Raw genomic sequence first — 26887 nt, forward strand, 5'->3', positions numbered from 1 at the left:
TTATTTATTTTATTTTAGTCTGATGACCGGATAAGTCCACTGGGCCAAGAAGAGCCCATTTTCAGTGGACGCCCGGGGAGAAAAGCTCCACAATAATTGCAAGTTACATTTCACATTACAAAAGAACATAGTTCATACAGCTAATTAAACATTTACAGATAAGCTCCATGATATTTGCTTGCCACAATGTTACATAAATTAAAAGACAAAATTCAATGCAGAAATATCAACATTTACATAAAGTGAATATTTCTGTTATAAACTCAACTGTAGATTTAACATTTCAAATATATAGCTGCTAGCCATTAGTGGGTTAGGAAAATATTATGCACTGAGAGGGTAACAGTATAATTGAGATTGGAGAATATAATACAATAGATCATCTTCTTTCGGCTTTTCCCAGTTAGTGGTCGCCACCGTGGATCACCTTGTCCGCTCATGATTGGCAGTGGCTTTTTAGTGTCTAGTTGCCACTCCGGCACTCAACATTCCGCAGAAGGCACACATGCACTCAAGCCTACGGCCAATTTAGAGTGCCCAATCCACCTACAGCATGTCTTTGGGATGTAGGAGGAAACCGGAGCACCTGAAGGAAACCCACGCAACCACAAGGAGGATATGCAGACTCTGCACAGAAGGCACACCAGCCGAGGATCGAACTGGAGAATCTCTTGCTGTGAGCTGGCAACACTAATCACTGTACCACTGCAGCCAACCCCAGAATATAGTACAATAGACATTACAGAGAAAATTAGTTTTTGTTAGGGATGAAGTAATAACAGAAGTAGTTGGATGAGTCAGTGCAAGGTGGAATAGGGGGGGGGGTTAAGTTGGAGCGTGGCAAGGGCATTCTCATTTGGAAGAAAGAGGAGAGAGTAGCTGAACTTTGTATGGTTAGGTAGGTTACATAGGTGTGTGTGGAGAGAGTTCCACTGTTTAGCTAAGGAGTGAGACAGCAATAGATGGTCAGGAGGTCATGCAGGTTTGTGGACCTGAAGGAGATTTTGGTTTGTGGATCTGAGTGAGCGGTTGGGAATTTAAGGTTTTAAGGAAGTAGCGAGAGCTGAGCAGTTGGCAGGTTTAAAGATGAGCTTGTGGGCAATGGTGAGTTGTAGGTAACTGAGGTAGTTGGGTATAGTTCAAGTCAGTTGAGGGTGAGGAAGGAATGGCAGTGGTGGGATGAGTTTTTTTTAATTGGTTGCAAATTTGGAGATCTTGTGATAGCAGGACTCAAGTCTGGACCCAAGGCCAAGATGGAGATTGGGGATGAGAGGGGGACCATACATAAGGGAGGGGGAGTAGGAAGATAGATGCAAGAATTTGACGGGTAGAGGGGCTTAGAAGTGGTTGTGCCTGTAGAGGAGACCTAACTTTTGGTGTGTTCTCTTGATTGCGGAGCGGATGCGGGTGTCGAATTTTAGTTCTTCAATAATGATGCCAAGAATCTTGGTGTTTTGAACGATTTCAAGGAGTGAGTTCATTTGGCTCTATATGGTGAATGTGGATTTTTTAATGAAGTTTTTGGTAAGGGAAAAAAAACATTAGTTTGGTTCTAACTGTATTTAGTGCCAAACAGTTAAACTGCATCCAGGTTTCTGTTTTGGAGAAGGCTAGTTGCGTTTTTGCTAGGAGCTCAGACGGGGAGAAGGCTGAGCAGATGATTGTTGAGTCATCTGCATATTGGATGACAGACGAGTCTGGAATGGATTGGTGAAAGTTGTTAATAGGTTGAAGAGAAGAGGGCTAAGAACAGAACCTTCTGGGACACCTGTGGGTGTGGGAAGGAAGGGGGAAATTGAAGTTTTCCATTGGACAGCTTGTTGGCACTTGGACAAGTAGCTGGAAAACCAGGCGATGGTGGAGAGTTGGGATATACGTAGGGTGTGTAAGATGGTGTCAAAGGCCTTTGACAGATCTAGGAATAGTGTGGATACGAACTTGCCAGAGTTGCTTTCGAAGTTTATAGTTTCAAGAAAGGAAAGAAGGACAGTCATGGTGCCAGGGCGGAAACAATTTTGGTTAGGGGAGAGGAGATTTAGTATTAGGTGTGCCAGGAGTTGTGCTTGTATTGTCTTCTCTAGTATTTTAGAAAGCGAGGAAAGGATGGCAACAGGCCTGAAGTTGGTAGTATCAATATTTTTGCCACCTTTGTTGAGGGGGATGATGTAAGCATAGCACCAGATAGAAAGGACGTACGACTCTTGTATGGATCTATTTAAAAGAATAGAGATGGGATAGGCAATGCCGTCTGCAGATTGTTTGAGGAAGGTGGGTGGAAGGTTGCCGGGCGCATTGCAACAGAGTACGAGTTTGATAAGTCTTTTTAGTGCTTGTGGGGATGGGCTTGAGGCAGAAGGATGTGGAGGAAGGTTGATGATTGGGGTGGTGGTGGAGGAAGAGGGTGGGATGGAGTACCATCTTTATTTGGTCTAGTTGGAGACTGTATTAGTTGGGAGAAGTTGTACAGGTTGATTGTGTGGGATGGGGTTTCAGAGTTAATAGTATTCCAGTTGATGTTGGTATCACTGAGTATGCAAGTTTTATTTTTTATATTGGAGGAGAACCAGGACAGATGCTTAAGAGTTTTGATATCACCAGGGGCAATATAGAGGGCAGCGATACACAGGGACTTGTGGTGGTTTATTTTTAGTAAACCTTTTATAATTTCAACGTTGGCAAAGGTTGGTATTTTATTGGAATAGGGAGTTATGGTATGGGATGTGGGGTAGATTATTGTTACACCACCTCCTTTTTGTGGGCTCTGTCAATGCGAATGATTTGGAAACCTGGTGGTAGGATTTCACTATCTTTTATATAGGTTTTCAGCCAGGTTTCAAAAATGGCAGTAATGGGGTGGTTATGGCAGAGCCAGGCATGGAGGTTAGGGAATTTGTTTTTTAGGCTTTGTGCATTAAGTGTTGCAAGGCAAACGGACTGAGATTGTGGGTTGAGTAGAAGGGTTAGTGAGACTGATGCCAGGGATGGGTATGGGGTTGGGGTGGATGCTACCAGCTAGGGAGAGAGAGATGTGGTGGAGTACAATAGTGAGGCAGTGTATTGGGCAAGGATAGCTTGGGTTGTGTGAAAGTAGTGATTTTCTGGTACGTCATTTAAGAGGGGAGTACAGGGAGGGTTGGGAGCAGTTCTGGTTTGAAAAAATATATTGAGTTAGAGGTAAAGAGTTCATGTGAGATGGATAAGTAAGATGGGAAGTGAGGCTGATAAGATGTAGTGGAGTGTGTGAGAGTTATGATAAGGGTTGGGAAAAAGTGTGAGATGGGCAAGAGAAGAGAGATTAGTAGGGCAAATGGGGCTATAGGGGGAGATGTTATGTACAGCATTGTAGGAGGGGTGGATGTTTGGGGTGATGTAGCTCTATAGGTGGGTGGGGTTTGGCTTAGGTGTATTGTGATTGGAGAGGTGTTGGGTGGGGAGGAGTCAGGGGATGTACAAAAGTACAGGTAGTGGGGGCGGGTGGAATTTGGGGGCAGGGGAGCGGAGTGAGCCCAAAGGGCGAATGGAGCGGCTTACACCTTCCGGGAGGAGCAGCAGTTGCCAAACAGAAAACAATCAGTGAGAAGGTTAGCAACTACAGAAATAGGGCAGCCTATCATTTTGGTTTGAACGCTACCCGTTTGTTTTTATTATTTATATACCAATGGGGAGCTGCAGTTCACTGAGAAGCAGGAAGATAATGTAGTTATGCCAGGGGTTTTAAAAAGGGACATGCAGTAAATTATGACTCAATCGAGTACTAATTAAAAAAGAATGGACTATGGTATAAGCGAGTACACTACTGGGGATTCCTATGAAGCAAGGGCAGAAAAGCTAAGTCAAAAGGTGGTGCCTTTCTACATCAGGTTTTTTGATTCAATATGCAAGTACAATCGTAAGTATAAATGGTACTTACAGTTGCGCAAACTACTGAGGGATGCCCGTGGGACAGACAGAAAGAGTGTAATCAGGCAGAGGTTTTTAGTATTTAAAGACAGTACAGTTGTGTACACTTAACATAAATGTAGATGTTAGAGTGTACTCACTGTTGCAGTCATTACATTTGGGTAATCCTGCTGGCAGGTTGCCCTCAGTCAGCCTGAATTCCAAAGTCCTGGGTCCTGTCGGCTGCTGTCGCCCCTTCCCTGACATCAGGTCGTCAGGGGTATAAAAGATGCGACTGACGCCATTTTCTTTAGTTTTTCTTGCCCCAGATGTCAGGTGTCCCCAGAAAGGGTAGCCAAAATTTATATACATATAAAAATACATGCACCAATATAAACTTTACCTTCATCTACATGCAAATACACCACATAGGTTGTATAAATCAGAAAAGGAAAGATAGGTTCCATCAGAAGAAAGGGGGATGGCGGGTGGGTAACATGGACTGCAATAGTGAATACACTCAAACATCTACGTTTATGGTAAGTGTACACAACTGTACTAATGTTCTTCGTGTTTCACTGTTGCAGTCATTACATTTGGGTAGAGTCCCAAAGCTATGGCTGGGAGGCTGGAGCTAAACAGCATTAGTAGCAGCTATGAGGCCCTGCAGAACTGCAGCAGCAAAGCTTGCCCTGGATTTAGAGTAGAGTGGCAGATGATGGTGCTTTGTAAAGGTGTGCACTGAACTCCAAGTAGCAGCCTCTAAATGTCCTTGGCTGGTACTCCCCTGAAAAATGCTGCTTAAGTGGCTGCAGCTCTGGTGGAATGTGGTCTAATACCCTCAGGCACTAGCTTACCATGATGTAAGTAGCAGAAACGAATGCAGTGGCCTATCCACTTTGAAATAGTCTGCTTTGAGATAGCCTTTCCTTGTGATCCTGCAGCATATGCCACTAGTAATTGCTCTTTCTGAAAAAACTTTGGTTCTGTCCAAGTAGAATCTAAGCTGTCTGTTTATGTCCAAAGAATGCAGAATTCTCTCTCCCTTGTTCTGTGGATTTGGATAAAAAGTTGGCAGGCGAATAGTTTGGTTAAGAGCCACACTTGACACCACCTTAGGCATAAATGTGGGGTTTGTCCTCAGGGAGACCCTGTCTGGATAAAAAAAATTATAAAAGGTTCCACAGTCACGAGTGCCTGTAGCTCTGAAACTCGTCTTGCAGAAGTTATTGCTAGGAGCAGAGCTGTTTTCCAAGATAAAAACTTTATATCAGCAGTAGCAGCTGGCTCAAAAGGAGGCAGGGTGAGATTTTCCAAGACATAGTTGAGGGTCCCAAGCAGGCACTGGTGATCTCTTTGGAGGTCTTAAATTTTTGGCTCCTCTGAGGTACTGCTTTAATAAGGGATGAGAAAAGAGAGTGGTGGCTCTGTATTGTAATGAGCCAAAATGGCACAGGCATGAATTTTAATAGATGAAAAATATAGACCTTTGTCCAGCATCTCAGTTAAGCATTGCAAAATCTGAGGAATATTTGGCACAGCTGTATCAGTTCCTTGTGCCTGGTTCCAAGCACATAATCTCTTCCATTTTCCAGCATAAGATTTTCTAGTACTAGGCCTTCTGGTTTCCAAAATGACATCCATCACAGCTTTACTGAGAGGTGTGTTTTGTATGACTACATAATCCGCCATGCTGCCAGGTTTAAAGTCCTGAGTTGGCTGTGCAGGATCCAATTGTTTTGCTGGGACAGTAGATGAGGTATTTGAGCAAAGGTCCAAGCTGGGCACGGAGACAAGCTCCTTTGGATTGGATACCAGTACTGGCGGGGCCAGTCTGGGGCAATCAGTATCATCTTTGGCTTCTCCTGTCTGACCTTTAGGAGTACCTTGGGCAGGAGAGGCAGTAGAGGAAAGGCATATACTGATAGGTTTTTCCAGCTGAAAGATGGGGCATCCACTTTCCATGCTCGTCTGTGACAAGTCCTTGTGCAGAATCTTTTTAGTTGGTAGTTGTGAGGGGAGGCAAATAGGTCCATGTCCGGGCATCCCCATTTCCTTGTTATCATGCTGAAGACTTGTGGATCCAGCTGCCACTCGTGGGGATCCATGAGGTTTCTGCTTAGTTCGTCTGCCAGAGTATTTTCCTTTCCTGGCAGGAATAGTGCCTGCAAATGTTCTTGGTAAGTCAAAGCTGTGTCAAACAAAGTCATGGCTAGTCTGCAAAGGGTGAAAGAATGTGTGCCCCCTCACTTCTTTATATACCACATGACCATGTTGTTTGTCTGTCTATCAGTAGTTGTCCTGGATGAAGTAGGCCCTTGAAGGCTGTCATGGCATTCTGAACCGCTAGCACCTCTTTTTGATTGATATGTAGATGCATTCGGGTTGAGGACCATGTGCCCTGAATGCATCTTCCTGCCAAGTGGGCCCCCCAGGCATAATCTGATTCAGCCGTTGTTAGCGTCTGCCTGGCTGGGGGTAATGTGAATGGCTGTCCATTGTTTTGGTGACCAGCCTTTGCCCACCATTGAAACTCCTGTTGTAGGCAGGGAATGAGAGTAATCATTGTTTCCAGGCTGCGGCAATGTTGAGTCCAAACACTTTTTAGGTACCATTGAAGTTTCCTCATATGCAGTCTTGCATATGGAATTAGTAAGATGCAGGATGCCATAAAGCCCAAAGCCTGCAGAATGTTTCTTGCAGATAGTTGGGGCTTTGTTGCCAATATTTTGAAATAGGTAGTCAGTTGCCTTTGTTTGTCTTGAGCGAGATAAGCCATCTGGCCAGTTGTATTTAAGCTTGCACCCAGGAATATTATCTCTTGAGAGGGTACTAGTTTTGATTTCTTTTCGTTGACTGTGTACCCTAAGCATGTTAGAAGTCTTTTCATAAACGCCAGATGCTGTAGAAGAACGTCCTTGTTCTCTGCTTGAATTAGGCAGTCCAAGTATGGATATATTTGTATTCCTCTTTATCTGCAGAATGCAATGACTGGTGCCAGGCACTTTGAAAAGACCCTGGGCGCAGTAGATAAGCCAAAGGGCAGTGCAGAGAATTGGCAATGCATTGAGCCAGCCTTGAATCTGAGGTATCTTCTGCATAATCGTCTGATTGGGACATGCAGGTATGCCTCTTTTAGGTCTAGTCACAAGCCAAGCATTCTTGCCCAGTATGGGCAGAAGTGGCTGCAAAGTCAACATCTTGAATTTTGGTATATCCAGGAATGTGTTCAGAATAGACAGGTCCAGTATTGGTCTCCAGGTCTTGTCCTTTCTGGGTACCAAGAGCAGTCTTGAGTAAAATCCTTGTCCCTGCTCTTGCTCTGGTACTTGTTGAATGGCCCCCATGTCCATGAGGGATGAGACTTGTTTTTGTGCCTCTGCCCATTAATTTTTTGGCAGATCTGGCCAGCCATTTGCCTTTGGCAGGGTATGAAAATGGAACTTGTACCCTTGTGACACAATATTTAGACCCACTTGTCCTGGGTTATAATGTGCCAATTTTAAGAAAAAGGTGTTAATTTTCCCCCTAAGGGTGCTGCTAGGAGATAAGTGCTTGGTACAGGCAGAGGGAAGTCATTGGGACCGTTTCCTGTATGGTTGTGATTTGTCTTCCCCAACTTTGGAGGTAGAAGCACCCCACTGATTTGACCGGTATGAACCTTGCGCCTGAGATCTGCCTCTAGGGAGTCTTGATCTGCCCCTTCTTTGAGGTCTGTCTGACACAGGAAAGAACCAATTCTTTGTAGGCCAGTGTCTCCTAAACCTAGGTGGCTGTACTTGTAAAAAAAACTTTTGACAGTTTGCACAGATTTAGCTTTGTCCTCCATTTTCTTTAACACCTCTTCTGCCTTAACACTGAAGTATCATGTTGTAAAGGTGCATCTAATAATTTAACTATGACATGATCAGGCAGATTTTGTTCCTTTAACCAAGCATGCCTCCTAATTAGAGAACCCGCAACTGCAGCCCTGCAGGAGGCCTTCCAAAGAATCAAAACCACATTGCAAAGTATGCTTTCCAACTTGTTCAGCTGCATGCAATAAATAGTACAGTTTTGTACCTACCATAAATGTAGATGTTCGAAGATCCACATTGCTGCAGTCCTTACACTTGGGTAGTCCGCTGTCCTCGGTCGGCCCGAATATCAAAGTATAAGGCTGACGTCGGTCAAGGCGCATTAGACTGACATCAGGACGTCAGGGTACAAATGCGCATGACCGACGTTATATCCTCAGTCTTTTCTTGCCCCAGATGTCAGAAGACCCTAACAAGAAAGGTCAAAACACAAAGACAACAAAACAACCAACCACCCTAGTACTAATAATATGTACAATATATACAATATACACAATATTTACAATCCAACCCACACAACCGCCTCTAACTACAGAGGGGAAGGAGGGAGGGTAAATTGGACTGCAGCAATGTGGATCTTCGAACATCTACATTTATGGTAGGTACAAAACTGTACTATGTTCTTCATCTCACATTGCTGCAGTCCTTACACTTGGGTAGAATCCCAAAGCAGAGGTAAGGGAGGATGGCACAACTATAAAGAAGCAGGAGCTGCCAAAATGCCCTGTAAAATAGCAGTGGCAAAACCAGCCCTAGATTTAGAGTAAAGTGGAAGGTGATAATGCTTAGAGAAAGTATGGACTGAACTCCAAGTAGCTGCCTCCAAGATATCTTTAGTTGCCACCCCCCTTAAAAAAGCTGTTGAAGTGGCAGTAGCCCTAGTGGAATGAGGCCTAATCCCAGCTGGAACCTCCTTGCCATGATGGGAGTAACAGAAAGCAATGCACAACCCAATCCACTTAGAAATAGTTTGTTTTGACACAGGCTTCCACAAATGAAACAACTGGCAGAGAAACCAAAAAGTAATAATAAACAAAGCTTCAAAAAATAGCGTAGCCACTGAATTTTAATATCCGCTTTCGTCCTGGGACTTCATCAGAATAAGAAAGATGCTTAAAAACACACATTTAAATACATGTTAACAAATCAAACACAGTACCTGATTGGATGAACAATTAAACAATTAAAAACCTTGTTGATGAAAATTGTTAAACACCTATTTCAAAAAAATAAAAACACTAATAGAAAATGTTTTTTTATGTAAAAAAAGCAGAAATGGATAATTTATCCTTATCAATGTTAAACAATTCATTTTTTAGAAAGCATTTAATGTTCACTACATCATTCAACCCTGGATTTTTGTCAGCATGAAGTTTAATCTGCCAGATAGCTTCTCTCTGTTCAACTAACTTTTTAAAATCACCCCCTCTCAAATCAGAATGAACCACCTCTAAAACTGTAAACAAGAATTTTTTAAAATTCAGACATTGAACAGAATGTCTGAAGAGAGCACTATTGTCATTTTTAATTTTAATATTGTAAAGATGTTCTACAATACGTGTATGTAAGCTCCTAGTAGTCATCCCTACATAAAATGCAGGACATGAACTACATAGACTTAAATAAATAACACCTTGTGTCTTACATGTTACGTATTCGGGAACAGAAAAGGAAAGGTCCATATTTTCTAACATAATCATAGGCCCTTTAGCTATAAATCTACATGTACTGCAATTGTTGCAGGGAAACATACCCTTAACTATAGAGGAACTGGGTCCTACTTTGGAAGAAGGTTGTTCAAGTGCCTTTTTGATGTTAAAAGAATTTCTATATACAAAAAAAGGTTTGTTACCAGCCACCTCATGTAAATCATGGTTACCATGAATAATTCTCCAGTTTCTGTTTAAAATATCACAAATCTGTTTGTTATTGATATTCATATCTAGAGAACACACTAAATTATAACTGTTTCTAATCTCCGAGTGCACAGTGTTTGAACATACATTATTATCTTCCGTTAAGATAGCTTTGTAGTGGGATAGTCTTTTCTCCATAACCTCACTTATAGTGGAATTTAATAAATCAAGATCATAACCCCTGGAAAGAAATAAACCTTTTATAAAGTCAAATTCTATGACTAGATCTTGAGCTCTCGTAGTCATCCTACAAGCTCGAATAAACTGCCCTTTTGGGATGTTACGTTTGACATGTGTAGGATGAGCACTAAAAAAATGAACATAATTGTTAGTGAAGGTTTCTTTCCTGTGTATCTTACTCTGGAACTTCCTCAAATGAACATCCCACCATAAATTTACATCTAAGAAGTTAATAGATGTACCAAAACTGTTAAGGGTAAATTTACTCATCCTCATAAAAGGTTTATTTCTTTCCAGGGGTTATGATCTTGATTTATTAAATTCCACTATAAGTGAGGTTATGGAGAAAAGACTATCCCACTACAAAGCTATCTTAACGGAAGATAACAATATATGTTCAAACACTGTGCAATCGGAGATTAGAAACAGTTATAATTTAGTGTGTTCTCTAGATATGAATATCAATAACAAACAGATTTGTGATATTTTAAACAGAAACTGGAGAATTATTCATGGTAACCATGATTTACATGAGGTGGCTGGTAACAAACCTTTTTTTGTATATAGAAATTCTTTTAACATCAAAAAGGCACTTGAACAACCTTCTTCCAAAGTAGGACCCAGTTCCTCTATAGTTAAGGGTATGTTTCCCTGCAACAATTGCAGTACATGTAGATTTATAGCTAAAGGGCCTATGATTATGTTAGAAAATATGGACCTTTCCTTTTCTGTTCCCGAATACGTAACATGTAAGACACAAGGTGTTATTTATTTAAGTCTATGTAGTTCATGTCCTGCATTTTATGTAGGGATGACTACTAGGAGCTTACATACACGTATTGTAGAACATCTTTACAATATTAAAATTAAAAATGACAATAGTGCTCTCTTCAGACATTCTGTTCAATGTCTGAATTTTAAAAAATTCTTGTTTACAGTTTTAGAGGTGGTTCATTCTGATTTGAGAGGGGGTGATTTTTAAAAAGTTAGTTGAACAGAGAGAAGCTATCTGGCAGATTAAACTTCATGCTGACAAAAATCCAGGGTTGAATGATGTAGTGAACATTAAATGCTTTCTAAAAAATGAATTGTTTAACATTGATAAGGATAAATTATCCATTTCTGCTTTTTTTACATAAAAAAACATTTTCTATTAGTGTTTTTATTTTTTTGAAATAGGTGTTTAACAATTTTCATCAACAAGGTTTTTAATTGTTTAATTGTTCATCCAATCAGGTACTGTGTTTGATTTGTTAACATGTATTTAAATGTGTGTTTTTAAGCATTTTTCTTATTCTGATGAAGTCCCAGGACGAAAGCGGATATTAAAATTCAGTGGCTACGCTATTTTTTGAAGCTTTGTTTATTATTACTTTTTGGTTTCTCTGCCAGTTGTTTCATTTGTGGTTACGTGTGATTTTGGTTTTTACTTTTTGACACAGGCTTGCCCTGAGAACTCAAAGCAAAAGAAACAAATAACTGCTGAGACTGCCTGAACCCTTTAGTTCTGCTCAAATAATATCGCAACTGCCTGTGTATATCCAAAGTGTGCAAAATCTTTTCCCCTTTATTTTGGGGATTTGCATAAAAGGTAGGCAAATGAATAGTTTGGTTTAAAGCCACACTAGAAACCACTTTAGGCATAAAGGAAGGATTAGTACGCAAAGATACCCTATCCTTATGGAAAATTAAGAAAGGCTCAACTGCCATAAGGGCCTGTAATTCAGAAACCCTTCTCGCAGAGGTAATGGCCAACAAAAAAGCAGTCTTCCATGATAAATATTTTAACTCAGCAGTAGCTGCAGGCTCAAAAGGTTGTAGAGTGAGTTTCTCCAACACAAAATTGAGATCCCAAGCAGGAGTAGGAGCTCTCCGTGGGGGTCTTATATTCTTTGCCCCCTAAGGAATTGCTTAAACAAAGGATGAGAAAACAATGGTGGGTCACAATCATAGTGAGCAGAAATTGCTGCAGCATGAATCTTAATAGAAGAGAAGGACAAACCTTTGTCCAGTAACTCAGTAAGATATTGAAGAGCCACACTTAAATTAGGCTTAGAAACATCAAATGCTTTTGCTGCACTCCAAAATAAAAATCTCTTCCATTTATCTGCGTACACTTTCCTTGTACTAGGCCTTCTGGCCTCCAAAATAACATTCAAAACTTGCTGTGGAAGCTGAAACCCTCCAGGGTTTAAAACAGAATATGCCAGGCTGTCAGGTGAAGAGAGTGAAGTTTGACATTGAGTAAATGACTGTTCTCCTGAGACAGCAGGTGAGGAATCAAGGTAAAGGCCATGGAGGCTCCGTGCATCGACTTTTCAGTAGCGGTACCAATGCTGTCGAGGCCAATCTGGAGCTATTAAAATCATCTTTGGCTTGTCCTGTCTGACCTTCAGAAGTACCTTTGGGAGGAGAGGCAGAGGTGGAAACGCATACACATGAAGATTGCTCCAATTGAAGGAAAGAGCATCCACTTTCCAAGCTGTGGGATGAAAACTTTTGTGCAAAACTTTGGCAGCTGGTAGTTTAGTGGAGAAGCGAACAGATCTATGTCTGGAGTTCCCCATGACACTGTCAATTTCTGAAACACATGAGGATCCAATTTCCACTCGTGGGGATCCATAATTTGTCTGCTCAACACATCTGCTAAGGAGTTCTGTGCTCCCGGCAGAAACCTTGCCTGTAGATTTAGCTTTAAACTGAGAGCAGTCTCCCACAAAATCATTGCTTGTCTGCACAGAGGATAAGAATGAGTTCCCCTTGCTTGTTGATGTACCACATGACAGTTGTGTTGTCTGTTAGAATCAACACCTGCCCTGGAAGAAGTAAATCCTTGAAAGCTATTAATGCAAATTGGACTGCTAACATCTCCTTCAGGTTGATATGTAGATGCAGAAGTCTGGCAGGCCACGTGTCTTGTATCCACTTTCCATTTAGATGAGCTCCCCAAGCTTTGTCTGAGGCATCTGTCGTTAGAATCTGACTCGCCTCTGGCCGGGTCACAGAGAGTCCCTTGTTTAGGTGACATTCCTGAGCCCACCACAAAAATTCCTTTTGAATGCAAGGTATTATCTGAATGACAGTGTCCATATCTTGGCAGTGCTGTGTCCATACATTCTTGAGATACCATTGTAGCTTCCTCATATGCAGTTTGGCATTGGGAAGCACCAGAATACAAGATGCCATGAACCCCAAGGCTTGAAGGACTGTCCTTGCAGTCAGCCTGGACTGATGAGACAATTGATGGAAGTAAAGAGAAAGATTCTTTTGTTTGTCCGGGGTCAAAAGGCCATCTGGGATGCTGTATTCAGTCTCACACCCAGAAAGCACATGTCCTGAGAGGGTACTAGACTGGACTTTATTTCATTCACAGAATACCCCAGGCATCTTAGCACTGCTATCACATAGTGTAGATGATGAAGAAGTTCGTCCTTTCCTTGAGCCAGAATCAGGCAATCGTCCAAATAAGGATAGATCTGTATTCCTCTTAGCCTGAAGAAAGCTATCACTGGAGCCAGAACCTTCGTGAACACTCTGGGCGCAGTAGATAAGCCAAAGGGCAATGCAGAGAACTGATAATGAGAAGTCCCAGCCTGAAAACGTAGATACTTCCTGCAACTTAGCCTGATAGGAACATGAAGGTAAGCCTCCTTGAGATCCAGAGTCACCATCCAGTGATCTTTGCCCAGCAGAGGTAAAAGCTGTTGTAACGTCAACATTTTGAACTTGGGAATGTCCAGATAAGTGTTGGACAGATAAATCCAAAATTGGTCTCCACGTGTTCCCCTTCTTTGGTACTAGGAACAGGCGAGAATAAAATCCTAGGCCCACTTCTGACATAGGGACCGGTTGTATGGCTCCCATTTGGAGCAGCAGAGAAATCTGTTTGTGAGCCTCTATTCTTTGCTGAGGAGGAACGTCTGGCATGCCTCTGAAAGGAGGCAAGGTATGGAAATAAAACCTGTAACCTTGGTGTATGATATCCAATACCCATCTGTCTTGGGTAATTAAACTCCAATTTTCCTTGAAAAGTGCCAACCTTCCTCCCAAAGGTGCTGCCAGGCGAGAAGGCTCTGGCAGCTGAAAAGGTAGGTCATTGGGTCTGTTTACGAAAGGACTGACCCCTGCCCTCACCCGAAGACTGTGCAGGAGAACTCCCTGTTCTAGGCCTGAAAGAGCCCTGAGCTCTGCCCCTACCACGTCTAGACCTACCCCTAGACTGGGAATCATAAGAAGGATACGTCCACCCCTTGGTAGGCCAATTTCTGCTAAACTTCGGAGGCTGAACCTGCAAAAAATCTTTAACAGTCTGCATAGACTTAGCCTTATCTTCCATTTTCTTTAAGACTGCCTCAACAGGTGAACCAAATAACACATCAGATTGTAAAGGAGCATCTAAAATCCTTGTCTTAACATGGTCAGCTAAATTCTGATCCCTTAGCCAGGCGTGCCTGCGAAGAACTGATCCAGTGGCAGCCACCCTAGACGAGGCCTGTACAGCATCAAAACCACATTGCAAAGAATGCTTACCCACTTGTTCAGAGACATGTACCAAATCTTGTAACTCTTTACAGTCAATACCTTCCGCCAGAGCATCTACCTTAGACTTCAATTGAGACAGTAGATAGTTTTGGTATTTCAACATGTGAAACTGGCAATTCAGAGCCCTCATAGCAAGGGTAGAAGAAGTATAGACTTTCTTTCCCCATCTATCCAAAGCCCTGGCCTCTTTATCTGGAGGAACCGGATTTTTAACAACAGAAGCCTTAACACCCTTAGGCCCCTGACTAACAGTTTCTGGGTCCGCCCTAGGACTCTTAAAAATATACTTATGAGCTTCAGGCACCCTATAATACCTATCCGGCTTAACAGGAGCAGGAGGCAAAGAATCAGGATTAAGAGAGGCCTCTGCAAACACATCCTCCACAACATCCAGAACAGGAGGTATAGCCAAAGGTCTATGCTGGGGTAGAAACAAAAATTCCCTAAGCCTTTTCCTGGAATCAGAGAAGTCCTGACCTTCCCACTTAAAATGCTCCCTCATGGAATGAAGAGTCTCTGAAAAAGAAAAATCCTCAGGAGGAGAAGCAGAAGGAGTAGAATCATCCACATCAGAATCAGAATAAGGAGAGTACTCCTGCAAGTCTTCAGCCGAAGACTCTGAAACATCTGAAGCCTGCTCAAAACTCCCCAACTCAGGTTCCACCCTAGGCCTCTTATCAGGAGGGGGCAAAGAACCCCTAATCAAGGTAATCAAATCTTCTGCCATTTTAAGCATATGCTTCTTGGGCACAGATCCTGAAGAACTAGGAGTGACACCAACTGAAGCTAAAGCTGGCCTGCCTCTGGGAGAAGCCTTGGAAACAGAAGGAGAAGGCCTAACCACCCTGGGAAGGGAGGGGAGTACAGTAACCAGAGAAGCCCCTTCAGCCTGACCTGCCTCCTGAGAGGCCACATCTTGCAATAACAAGGTCTCCCCCTGGGACTCCAGAGAAACCTCCGGTGGAACCACCGGCTCCACCGACACCTCTAAAGAACCGGCGTCCACGGACGACTGCCTAACCTGGGCTTAGCTGCCTTATCCTTGCGCTTCTTGAAGCGGGCCGGAGCATCCGACGGCATATTATAATTGCACCGCTTCAAGACTAACCTGGCACAATCTAACCTTCTCTTAATAGTGCGCTTATTGAATCTAGCACAAAAGCGACACCCAACAACGTCGTGCTCAGGCCCTAAACAAGGAATACACAAAGTATGATAATCTCTATGCAGTATCTGTTTCCCACAAGAAATACAGTTATTCACTTTTTCTGACATCCGGTAAACCACTGAGGCAAGAAAAAACTAAAATATTCCCCAACGGGTACTTAGCCAACTTTGACTCGGTCTGAAACTCAATTGAAAAATTTCAGAACGCCGAACGGCACTTGCAACGCTGCTTCTGCATCGGACCATGCGGCAAAAAAGACTGAGGATATGACGTCGGTCATGCGCATTTGTACCCTGACGTCCTGATGTCAGTCTAATGCGCCTTGACCGACGTCAGCCTTATACTTTGATATTCGGGCCGACCGAGGACAGCGGACTACCCAAGTGTAAGGACTGCAGCAATGTGAGATGAAGAACATCCTGCATTTCCTTGTTTTCGGCACATTCAGAGTTTAATAACATTTTCTGTTTAAGCAATGCCATGACATGTTGCTATATGAAACTGACAGTTTAAGGCCCATATAGCCAAGGTAGCAGATGTGTAAACCTTTTTTCCCCATCTATCCAGTGCTCTAGAATCTGTCAGAGGGGGTAGGGTTTTTTGCAGCGGAAGCCTTAACTTCTTTGGAACCCTGTGAAATAGTTTCTGGGTCTGCAGCAGGGTTTTTAAAAAGGAATTTATGACAGTCAGGAACCCTGTAATATCTGTAGGATTAACAGGAGCTGGAGGTAAGGAGTCAGGGGTAAGACTAGACTCCGAAAACACATCTACAATGTCTAACACAGGTGGGATGGTTAGTGGCCTGTGTTGAGGTAGTAAAAGGAAATCCCTGAGCCTCTTTTTAGATTCTGAAAAATCTTTGCTCTCCCAGTGGAAATGCTCCCTCATGGTATGCAAGGTTTCCCCAAAAGAATAGTCCTCTGGAGGAGAAGCTGAAGGTATAGATTCTTCAGCACCAGAATCCTCATAGGGGGAAGAGAATATTCTTGATCAGAAGAGGAATCAGAAGAAATAGAAACCTGATCTGAAGAGGGAAAAAACAGCAAGGAGTCCCTAATTCTGGAAATGGGTCTGAGATCTGTCATATGATGAGTACCGCAACTGAAGGCACTGGCTCTTATACCATGCAGTAAGTGCTTTCTTGTTGGGGTACCGATCCATGTCACTTCAGCTTCTATCATTTATCATGGAGCAAAATTAGAGTATTCCAACTTTCAGGGAAGGTTTATGCAGGCATTCACCATATGATAGCACTCTTGCATGTCTTTGAAAAATGTAAGTGCTTTGTTTCAGGTCAAAACTTACCATTGCCCATTTACCCTTAGGGCACATTCAATGCAGCCACCGTAATGTGTAAAAAATTTTTGTCACCCGATGGCTACCTCTGCAGACAGTACTGGCAGTTCAACTTGCCAGTAGGTGCTGTCTTGTTGGTTTAGATATGAGGGCTTCTGAAACCAGATTTTGAAATGGTATCAGTTAGTAAAATGAATGCTAGATTTTATCCTTACAATAGCTCTCTGCGGGTTAGTTAAATAATAAGTGCTTTATGTTAGGGCAAACATTGCAGACAGCTTCTTCAATGATGTATGCCTATAGTGAAATGAGCTTGTGTTCACTTGATGAGTACTAAAACAGAGAGCACAGTCTGTGCTATTCTCCAGTAAGTGCTTTTTGTTGGGGTACAGATCATTGTCACTCCTCCTCCTCCATATACCATTTTTGGATGGTTAACAATAAAGTTAAAAATGATCTGAGCAAGACTGTTTCAACCATGCATGGAAAGTGTCAGTATAATGTAAAGAATTTAAGTAAGTTTGAATGTTGGATGATATACAGGAAAATCAAGCTCAGAGCTAGATTTTTTGAGGCTGGGCACATCTTCAGCTTTGGGCTATGGCCAATGTCCAATCAGAGAATCATTTATTCAAATCCAGTGCTATTCATTCTCCAGCAATTGTACTTTCAGTAATGTAAATTTGTAAAGGGTTGGGAGGGTGGCCTAATGGTTAAGGTGTTTGCCTTACAAACACAAGGTGCAGGGTTTGAGTCTCACAAGGGGTAACTGGCTAGGCTTAAAATGGCTCACAAGGGCAGTTAGCCTAGTACTAATCTATGAAAAAATCTATGAATCTATGAATCTTGCCTAGGCCTCTTATCAGGAGGGGGATGGGAACCCCTGATCAAGGTAATCAAGTTTGCGGCCATTTTCAGCATCTCTTTTTTGGGCATAGAGGACTGTCCATGTGGCTCTTGAGTTTGTTTCTTTGCTTTAGAGGGTGCTTTAGTCTTTGCCTTTGAAGTTGAGGTTGGTTTAATGTAAAGATGTTAAGGTCTGAATACACCCTCAGAAGCCGGTGCCTGCTCAGCGACTCCAGACCCATCTGAAGGAATATTATCTGAGGCTCCAATACCTTGAGTTTCCAGCGGCATGGCCAACTCCACGTGGGAATCGGTAGCGGCGTGCCACTCTAAAGTAGCGGGTGTCAGGGGCTGCGAAAGCACCTCACTGACAACCGGCGACTGGCTTAGGAGAAGGTTCGTCATGAGTTTTGGGCCTCAGTTGTCTAGCTCTCTCCTTTTTTTTTGCGTTTTTTTGTTAACTCCGGTAGTCGGATGGCTATCCGACGACATTTCTGGATAATTAAACCAACGTCCAAAGTAGTTTAAAACAAAATCATACCAATGCTGAACAGTGCGTTGGTCAAATCTAGCACAAAACCGACAACCAGAAACATTGTGATCAAGGCCTAGGCAAGGAATACAGTAAGATTCAAAGTCCTTATGAGGTATTTGCTTTCCACAAGAAATACAATTATTTACTTTTCCTGACATCGGACTGGAGCAAGAAAAAAAGTTTCCCTAACGGGGTACTTAGCTTTATTGAAAACTTCGGATCTGAAACTCGAACACGAAAATCTCAGGAGTCGGCTGATCGGCACTTGCAAACTGCTTCTGCGTCGGGCATCGCGCGCCAAGAAAGACTAAAGAAAATGGCGTTGGCCGCATCTTTTATACCCCTGACGACCTGACATCAGGGAAGGGGCGACAGCAGCCGACGCAGGACCCAGGACTTTGGAATTCAGGCCGACTGAGGGCAACCTGCCAGCAGATTACCCAAATGTAATGACTGCAACAGTGAAACACGAAGAACATCTCACTCACTCACTCTTACTTTTATACACGCACAGTCTCACAGACGCACACATTTTTATTTTACACTCGCTAAACAGCAGAAGCACTGCTTAGTGAGTGCAAAATAGTAGCTCAACAGATCTCTCTCTCTCATACCCTTACACTCTCATACACAAACACATACTTTTTTTTATTTTTCTTCATTTTTTTTTTACATTTTACACTCAATGAATAGCAAAAGCGCTGCTTAGCATGAGTAAAATAATGGTGGCCGTTAATCCTTTTTTTCAGCCCAAGCTCCACGGTAGCTTGATATGCTGCCGTGGAGCAGCAGACTCAGTTTTCAGCGGGAATTACTTGTTCATTAATACCCTGCTGGAGAATGCTTATTCGCCAATCTGGGTACTGATGTAAAGTAAGCCCATTCTCTGTGATGTAAATGCTTACAGCTTAAACAGTTGAGAATTAATTTGCAACTACACAAGACTGTTTCCTAACTTAACACAGCAGTCCCATGGGTATCTTAAAAACATACAAGAAATACAATTAAAAATGTTAAGTGAGAGCGAGCCAGCTGTTTGATACATGTTCAACATCCTGGGGTGTTAACACAAGCAAGCAACTGTTTCAGTAAACACTAAAGACAGACTGATGCTACCTCTGAAAATTCCTACTACTCTGCCATACAATAATCCTGGAATTGCCATTTTTAAGTAGCACGAATAGAGGTGGTACTCCCTATATCCTGTTCTGTTGGGGGAAGAGGGTCAAAGCCCATAGCAAATTAAATCAATTTTACAGATCTCATTTTTACCTATGCTCTGATCAATCTGCAGCTCAGCATTTGCACATATTTGGTGTCCAGTACTTGTACTGCAAACTTTTATAATACTGCCATATTATGTAGCATAGAAATTGGGATACGTGCTTTGCACAGAGGATGTCAACAAAATCTAAAAGGTTGGAAATGCATAGGAATCACCTCAAACGCTGCCTATCTGAAAGAGGTTTCATTTCTTTAAACTAAGTTGCAAGAAATACGACAATTTAAAATGAGATCTTGTTATTTTTCAGTATCAATTTCTGAATTTAAGGCCATGTGTCTTGACACTTCTTGGACACATTTGCAACTTGAAGCTTAGTTACAACAACACTCACCAAGATACGACAGTAATGTATCACATTATCTAACACTCGCCAAGATACTACAGTAATGTATCACATTATCTAACACAATGTACTTACTCGAGGCTGTAAGACTAGTTTAAGAGGTACAGACAGGCGTTGTCCCTGAGCTTGTCCTATCACCTGTGTCTGAACCATTGGCGGGCCAGAAGCTGCTGTGGTCACAGGCTGCTGAACTATCTGTATCTTCTGCTGGGGATTTTGAACTTGTAGCTGTATAGTCACCACTTTCGCTGGCTGGCCTTGGGCATTCTTGGCCTGTGTGAGGGCAGCCAGCTGGTTACCCTGAAGCACAATCTTCCCTGGGAAGTTTCCAAGTACAACGTGACGCTGTCCTTGTTGACCTCCTTGTTGAGGCTGCTGCAATACAAGAGTGATCCGTTTGGACTCTCCCTAAACAAAAAAAAGCAGAAAGATTCACAATTGTGTACCACATCGAAATTTAATACTGCATTACAATGGGTATGTGCAGCACACAGCTTAGCACAACTACTCTGTTACCACCTTCTGAAAGAGATAAGAGTGAGAAACACACACCTCAAAGTAGGACACACTAGTGTTAGCAGCACTGCGTTTTCAGCTCAAGTGCGTTCTTCTGAGAGTCAGCATTTCCTCTATCTCTTCATGCATTCTATGTGTACTGTCATCTCCTTCCAACTCAACTGCATATTCTCTGTCAAACAAAAGTTAGGCACTTACCACAGACTTCCAGTAATGGTACTCTAGGACATTCTCCTAGTAATGGTACTCTAGGACACTCTCCTAAGTAACTCCAGGAGTTAGTTTTAAATAGTAATTTAAAATTAAATTTTTCAAATGACAGAAAGAAATGTGGCAATGCATAAAGAAAATGTGATATTACAGGATTCCACTAAGAAAAGTAAGAAAACTGAAGGGCAAGGTTTGCCAAGAAAAATGAAAGACGTTATGAACAGAGACTTGAATCAACACACAGAAAATGGATATGCACATGACAATTATGGTGAAGGCTCTCTTGTCATATGTGAGAGGCAATCTAAAGAGAAATCAAAATAATCTGTGCACATCTAGCATGTACACGCCATTGGTGCACAAGCTGATGACAGCAGATGCTATGACATTGCATTACGATGTCCCTCTGGAGTTGCAAACGAGTACACTAATCCAAAAGTACGATCTCTTGTTGATGGGGGGGGGGAGATTTTGAGAGAGAAATGGATGGATATGGAAGACTGCTATCTGTAAAAATACATATGAATTAAGGCGCCCCAGAGCTAACTGGACGGAGGTACACACTGTGTACAGTTATATGGTCTGGAACCAAAGACTGCATAAACCCTGTACAACAACCACAACATACAGTTGTGCCACCCAATACACACTAACAGGCATCAAATTCTGTCTCTATTATGGATGAAAGTGAAAAAAACGTATAAAGTAGGTAAGAAAAGATTTTTTTTTTAAATACACTAGAAAATACACAGCATACATCATGGTGGTCACATGACCGAGCGAGGTAGATGAAGCTTCATTTTACTTGGCTATGTTGGCAACATTCGTTCCAACTGGCTTTAAAACTAGAACTGATAAGCAGTCGCCTGGCTATAAAAGACTACTAAGCAGCCAAACGATTTGGAATTAAGTGATCAGTCTAGAGAGGATTTGAAGTTGTAGGAGGTGTACAGAATCCAGGCCACAAGCAGAAGACATGGGGACCTAAACAGCTTGTACGTTATAAAACCAAAGGTCACGTGTTTGCAGAATAATGCCAGAAGAAACAAAACAATTCTATCAATTTTGTTCTTACTAAACAGAAAGATGGAAGAAAATTGATAAAATTTCTTTTCACGAATAAAAAGTTTCCTTCCCTGTTTAAAAGCATACTCAGTTTGGTCAACTGGTCTGAGAAAGCTACCCCACACTTAAGCAGGAGATAAAATAAGCCTCACTGAGATGACCTACTAAATATTTTGCAAATAAACGGTAGTTGTTCAAATGATCACTGCTGCAGTAGCCCAAGCTATACGGATTATATCTTACTAAGGATGCAACACGTACCCAACCAGCATAAACTGACTAAAGTAAAACATGTGTGTCAAGCTTTCAGAAATCTGATGTCAGAGAGGAGGACGAGGCTAAAGCCCTGAAAGGACAACACTAACATAATACTACATGTTCACACCCAGGCATTAAAAGAGGAGGAGAATGGAGGAAGGGTGCCCTGAAAGGACAACACTAACATAATACTACATGTTCACACCCAGGCATTAAAAGAGGAGGAGAATGGAGGAAGGGAGCCCTGAAAGGACAACACTAACATAATACTACATGTTCACACCCAGGCATTAAAAGAGGAGGAGAATGGAGGAAGGGAGCGGCAGCTGCAGCCCTAACTAACATCTCCTGGGACGGTTACATTTACTGACACAAATATACCATGCACTTCACTTGAACATCTCCTGGGATGGTTACGTTTACTAACACATCTGTACCATGCTCTTCACTTGAACATCTCCTGGGACCGTTACATTTACTGACACATCTGTACCATGCTCTACACTTGAACATCGCCTGGGACGGTTACATTTACTGACATCTGTACCATACACTTCACTTGAACATCGCCTGGGATGGTTACATTTACTGACACATCTGTACCATGCTCTACACTTGAACATCGCCTGGGACGGTTACATTTACTGACGTCAGTAAATGTAACCGTCCCAGGCGATGTTCAAGTGAAGTGTATGGTACAGATATCTGTACCATGCTCTTCACTTGATCACCTGGGACGGTTACATTTACTGACATCTGTACCATACACTTCACTTGAACATCGCCTGGGACGGTTACATTTACTGACATCTGTACCATGCTCTACACTTGAACATCTCCTGGGACCGTTACATTTACTGACACATCTGTACCATGCACTTCACTCGAACATCTCCTGGGATGGTTACGTTTACTAACACATCTGTACCATGCTCTTCACTTGAACATCTCCTGGGACGGTTACATTTACTGACATCTGTACCATGCTCTTCACTTGAACATCGCCTGGGACGGTTACATTTACTGACACAAATATACCATGCACTTCACTTGAACATCGCCTGGGATGGTTACGTTTACTAACACATCTGTACCATGCACTTCACTTAAACATCGCCTGGGACGGTTACATTTACTGACATCTGTACCATGCTCTACACTTGAACATCTCCTGGGACAGTTGCATTTAAATGACACCAATGTACCATGCTCTTTTTATGCATCACTGATGGTTTAAAAGAACTGAGAAATAAAAAGAGAAGGGTCCAGGAGCCACTGGAGAATGGGCCTAGAAAAAAACTGCCCTACACCAGGCAAAGGAATATAGTTTATATAGTGCTTTGTAAAAGCACACACAGAGGACCAAGTTGCTGCTTTCCAAATACTTCAAGTCCAATCCTTTCCAAAAAGCCATAGCTAAAGTCAAGGGCATGGTAGAATGGGCTTTGAAACTGCCTGGAATCATTCTGTGGTGGTGGTTTTAGCAAGATATAGCCATTTAGAAACAGTTTGCTTGACACAAATTATTTCTTAGGTACGTAACAAAAAAGGACAAACTCGTGATCAGAAGTTCTGTAAGATTTTGTTCTGTCGGGATAGTACCAGAATTGTCTGTTGGCTTCCAAGATATGCAGTTTCCATTCTCATTCATTCTTGGCTTCTGGAAATAAGATAGGAATGGATACCTTAGCTTAAGTCATTTCTCACACTTGAGGCATAAATTATTTCTTAAAGGAAACACTATACCTGTGGAAAATTAGAGATAGCTGAACGACCATGAGATCTTGCAAGTCAGATAAGATGTCAGCCTGATGAGCTGGTTCAAATGGAGCAAAAGTTATTTTCCAACACAAAATTAAAATTCCAAACAGTAGCCACCACTTTTCTGAAGGCCACTATGCAACATCCCTTTCAAAAACATTTTCATAGGAGATTTAATTGAAAAGAGGGCAGTCATGAACACACATGCTGATATTTCCAACAGATAAACCTTGAATGAAGGTAGACAATAGACTAATAGCTCACACAAATACTACAGAACCATGAGCTCTGAATGGGTGTGGGTTCTTTTCCTGGTACCACCTAGGAGACATTTTCCATTTGCTACTTATGGAATTTCTAGTAGTAGGCTTTCTTGCCTCCATTACTGGCTGTACAATCTCAGAAAAAAAAAAAGAGCACAAAGGGCAGTCAGTTGTAGTTATCTGGGGTTGGAATGAATCACACAGCCCCTTGGCCGTTTCCCAAAAAACATGGAGAACCACTGTTGCCTGCACCAGAAGGGATTCGACCACAGATAGCTTAGAAGAGTCCCTTCCATGTCTTCAGAATGACCCTTAATACTAGACAAAATAAACAGGGAAACATATTAAAACATTCCTGTCCAAGCAAAGGAAAATCAGTCTTCCAGGCCTTCTTGCACAAGTCCTAGAGCAGAATTTTGACAAATGATTACTGTGAGAGGAGGCAAACCCATCTCTCCACGGTTTAATTCTTGGAAGGCTCCCTTATTCAGTTTCCATTTGTAAGGGTCTGTCCTGGCCGTACTGAGCTCGGATGCCACACAATTCTGCTCCGACGCTGAGAAAGATGCCTGAAGAGTGAGACTGTGCTAAAAAAGATACATCCAAGGCTACCATGTCTAGTCTGCATAGAGGGCAAGATCTGGTCACACATGCTTGTTTATGAACCACATCAGTGTGGCTTTGTCTGTTAACACTTGTAGACATCCTGGGGGCCGCATACTATTGAGAGTGTTAACAGTATTTACAAGACCCAATCTCTCTCAGCATTTTGTTCAGCTCAATCTTGTTTGTTCTGAAGACCCTGCACTTTTATTCCCATGGACACTGCCCCACCCCCAACCAAACTCAGAGGTGTCTGCTGTGACAGACTGTGTTAGAGCAGGAAGAAAGAATGGAAGATCTGGATTCTGAAAAAGAAGGTACTGCCACCAACAAAATTCCCTTTTCACAGCCCCAAAACTGGGACCTGAGATGTTGATGCTTGGATCATAAAAGTTTCAGGTACCACTGGATTTTTCTCTTAGTCCTGCAAGAGGCATCAATAATATCATAGATTCCACGAAACCCAGAATTCGTAGGCTACTGTCCCACAAGGGAATGCTCATGTGGAAAAACTGAGGGACAGATGTAAATGCAAACTAGACTTTTTCACAGGAAAAAATTAAAATAGAGGTGTCCAGGAGACATCCCTAAAATGCCAATTTGTGAGAGTCAGACAAGACTACATGTTCTCTAGGAACACCAGTCTGTGTAGAAGATCCCTCTTTCACGTGAAATTCCGGACACTTCGAAAATGGTTCTGCAAAGATAAGAAAGTAATCTAAATAAGGAAATAACGTGAATGCCCTGAAGTCTGCAACAGGCCATCACTGGAGACACTTTGCGAATACCCTTGAAACAGCACACAGACCAAGGGGTAATGTAAAGAACTGACAATGTGATCCAGACACAGAAAATCTTAAAATATCTGAAGCCTATTTACAGAAATGTGATGACATGTAGCTTAAATCTAAGGTCACATAAAAAAAAAAAAACTCAAATGGGGAATAGGTGGTAAAGTTTGAAGTCAGCATTTTGAACTGGAGTACCATCACAAACAGATGAATAAAGTAAAGATCCAAAAAGTACAGTTGTGTACACTTACCATAAATGTAGACGTTAGAGTGTATTCACTGTTGCAGTCATTACATTTGGGTTATTCTGCTTGCAGGTATCCCCTCAGGTCGGCCTGATTACCAAAGTCTTGGGTCCTGCGTCAGTTGCTGTCTCATCTTATATGACGTCAAGTAGTCAGGGATATAAACCATGCAGCCGACACCATTACATCAGTTTTTCTTGCCCTAGATGTCAGGTGCCCCCCAAATGAAAGAAAAAAAAAAAAAAAAAAATATATATATATATATATATATATATATATATATATATATATATATATATATATGGATCACCTTTAAAACCTCGAAACCGCGTTTGCCCGACACACTAATGACCGAAACGAAAAGACAGACAACATAAAACGCCGACAACGCAAAACACCGAAAACCATTACACCAACACACTACACGTAAACAACACAGTACACTACATAACATATGCACTATCCCTAACCCAAACCCTAACCCTAAGGTCCGACACTACGCACACTTACCCTACCTGCACCCTAAGCCTAACTCACTTACCCACCCCTAAACCCACAGTCCCTCGCTATCGCACACACACCCTACCTGCACCCTAACCCTAACTCACTTAACCCACCCCTAACCCACAGTCCCTCACCATCGCACACACACCCTACCTGCACCCTAACCCTAACTCACTTAACCCACCCCTAACCCACAGTCCCTCACTATCGCACACTTACCTGTCTGCTCCCTAACACTAAATCCCTCACTCGATCGCACACTTACCGAGTCCATCGGGTTCTCACCTTTTCAGTCATCTGCGTTTTCGGTATTCTCGTCCCGTCGGATTCCGTTTCGGGCAAACGCGAGTTCGAGATTTTAAAGGTGACCCATATATATATATATATATATATATATATATATATATATATATATATATATATATATATATATATATATATATATATATATATATATATATACATACATACACACAAATATATGTAAATGCACTTTTAGCAACATAAACTTAACCTTCATCTAAATGCAAATACACCATAAAGGCTTTAGTATATAGTGAAGGAAAGAAAAGTTATAGAAAAGGGGGATGGCGGGTGGGTAACCCAGACTGCAACAGTGAATACACGAAATCTACATTTATGGTAAGTGTACACAACTGTACTGTGTTCTTCATGTTTCACTGTTTCAGTCATTACATTTGGGTAGAATCCCAAAGCTTTGGATGGGAGGATGGAACTAAATAGCATTAGGAGTGGCTATAAGGCCCTGCAGAACTGCAGTGGCAAAGCCTGCCCTGGATTTGGAGAAGAGAGGCAAATGATAA

General features: G+C 42.1%; 1 protein-coding gene across 1 annotated transcript in view; it reads right to left on the reverse strand.

Annotated features, from left to right (window-relative positions):
* The window catches only part of CHD8 (chromodomain helicase DNA binding protein 8), a gene marked incomplete in the record, with an annotated part of 4119653 nt that overhangs the window by 3838441 nt on the left and 254325 nt on the right, over positions 1-26887 (reverse strand). The window contains 1 exon segment of the mRNA XM_044057960.1: positions 19923-20255. Within this exon segment, the coding sequence (XP_043913895.1) occupies positions 19923-20255 (333 nt within the window).

This window comes from Protopterus annectens, chromosome 16.part0 (genome assembly GCF_019279795.1).
Source record: "Protopterus annectens isolate FY-2018-M chromosome 16.part0, PAN1.0, whole genome shotgun sequence".
NCBI classification, from domain to species: Eukaryota; Metazoa; Chordata; order Ceratodontiformes; family Protopteridae; genus Protopterus; species Protopterus annectens.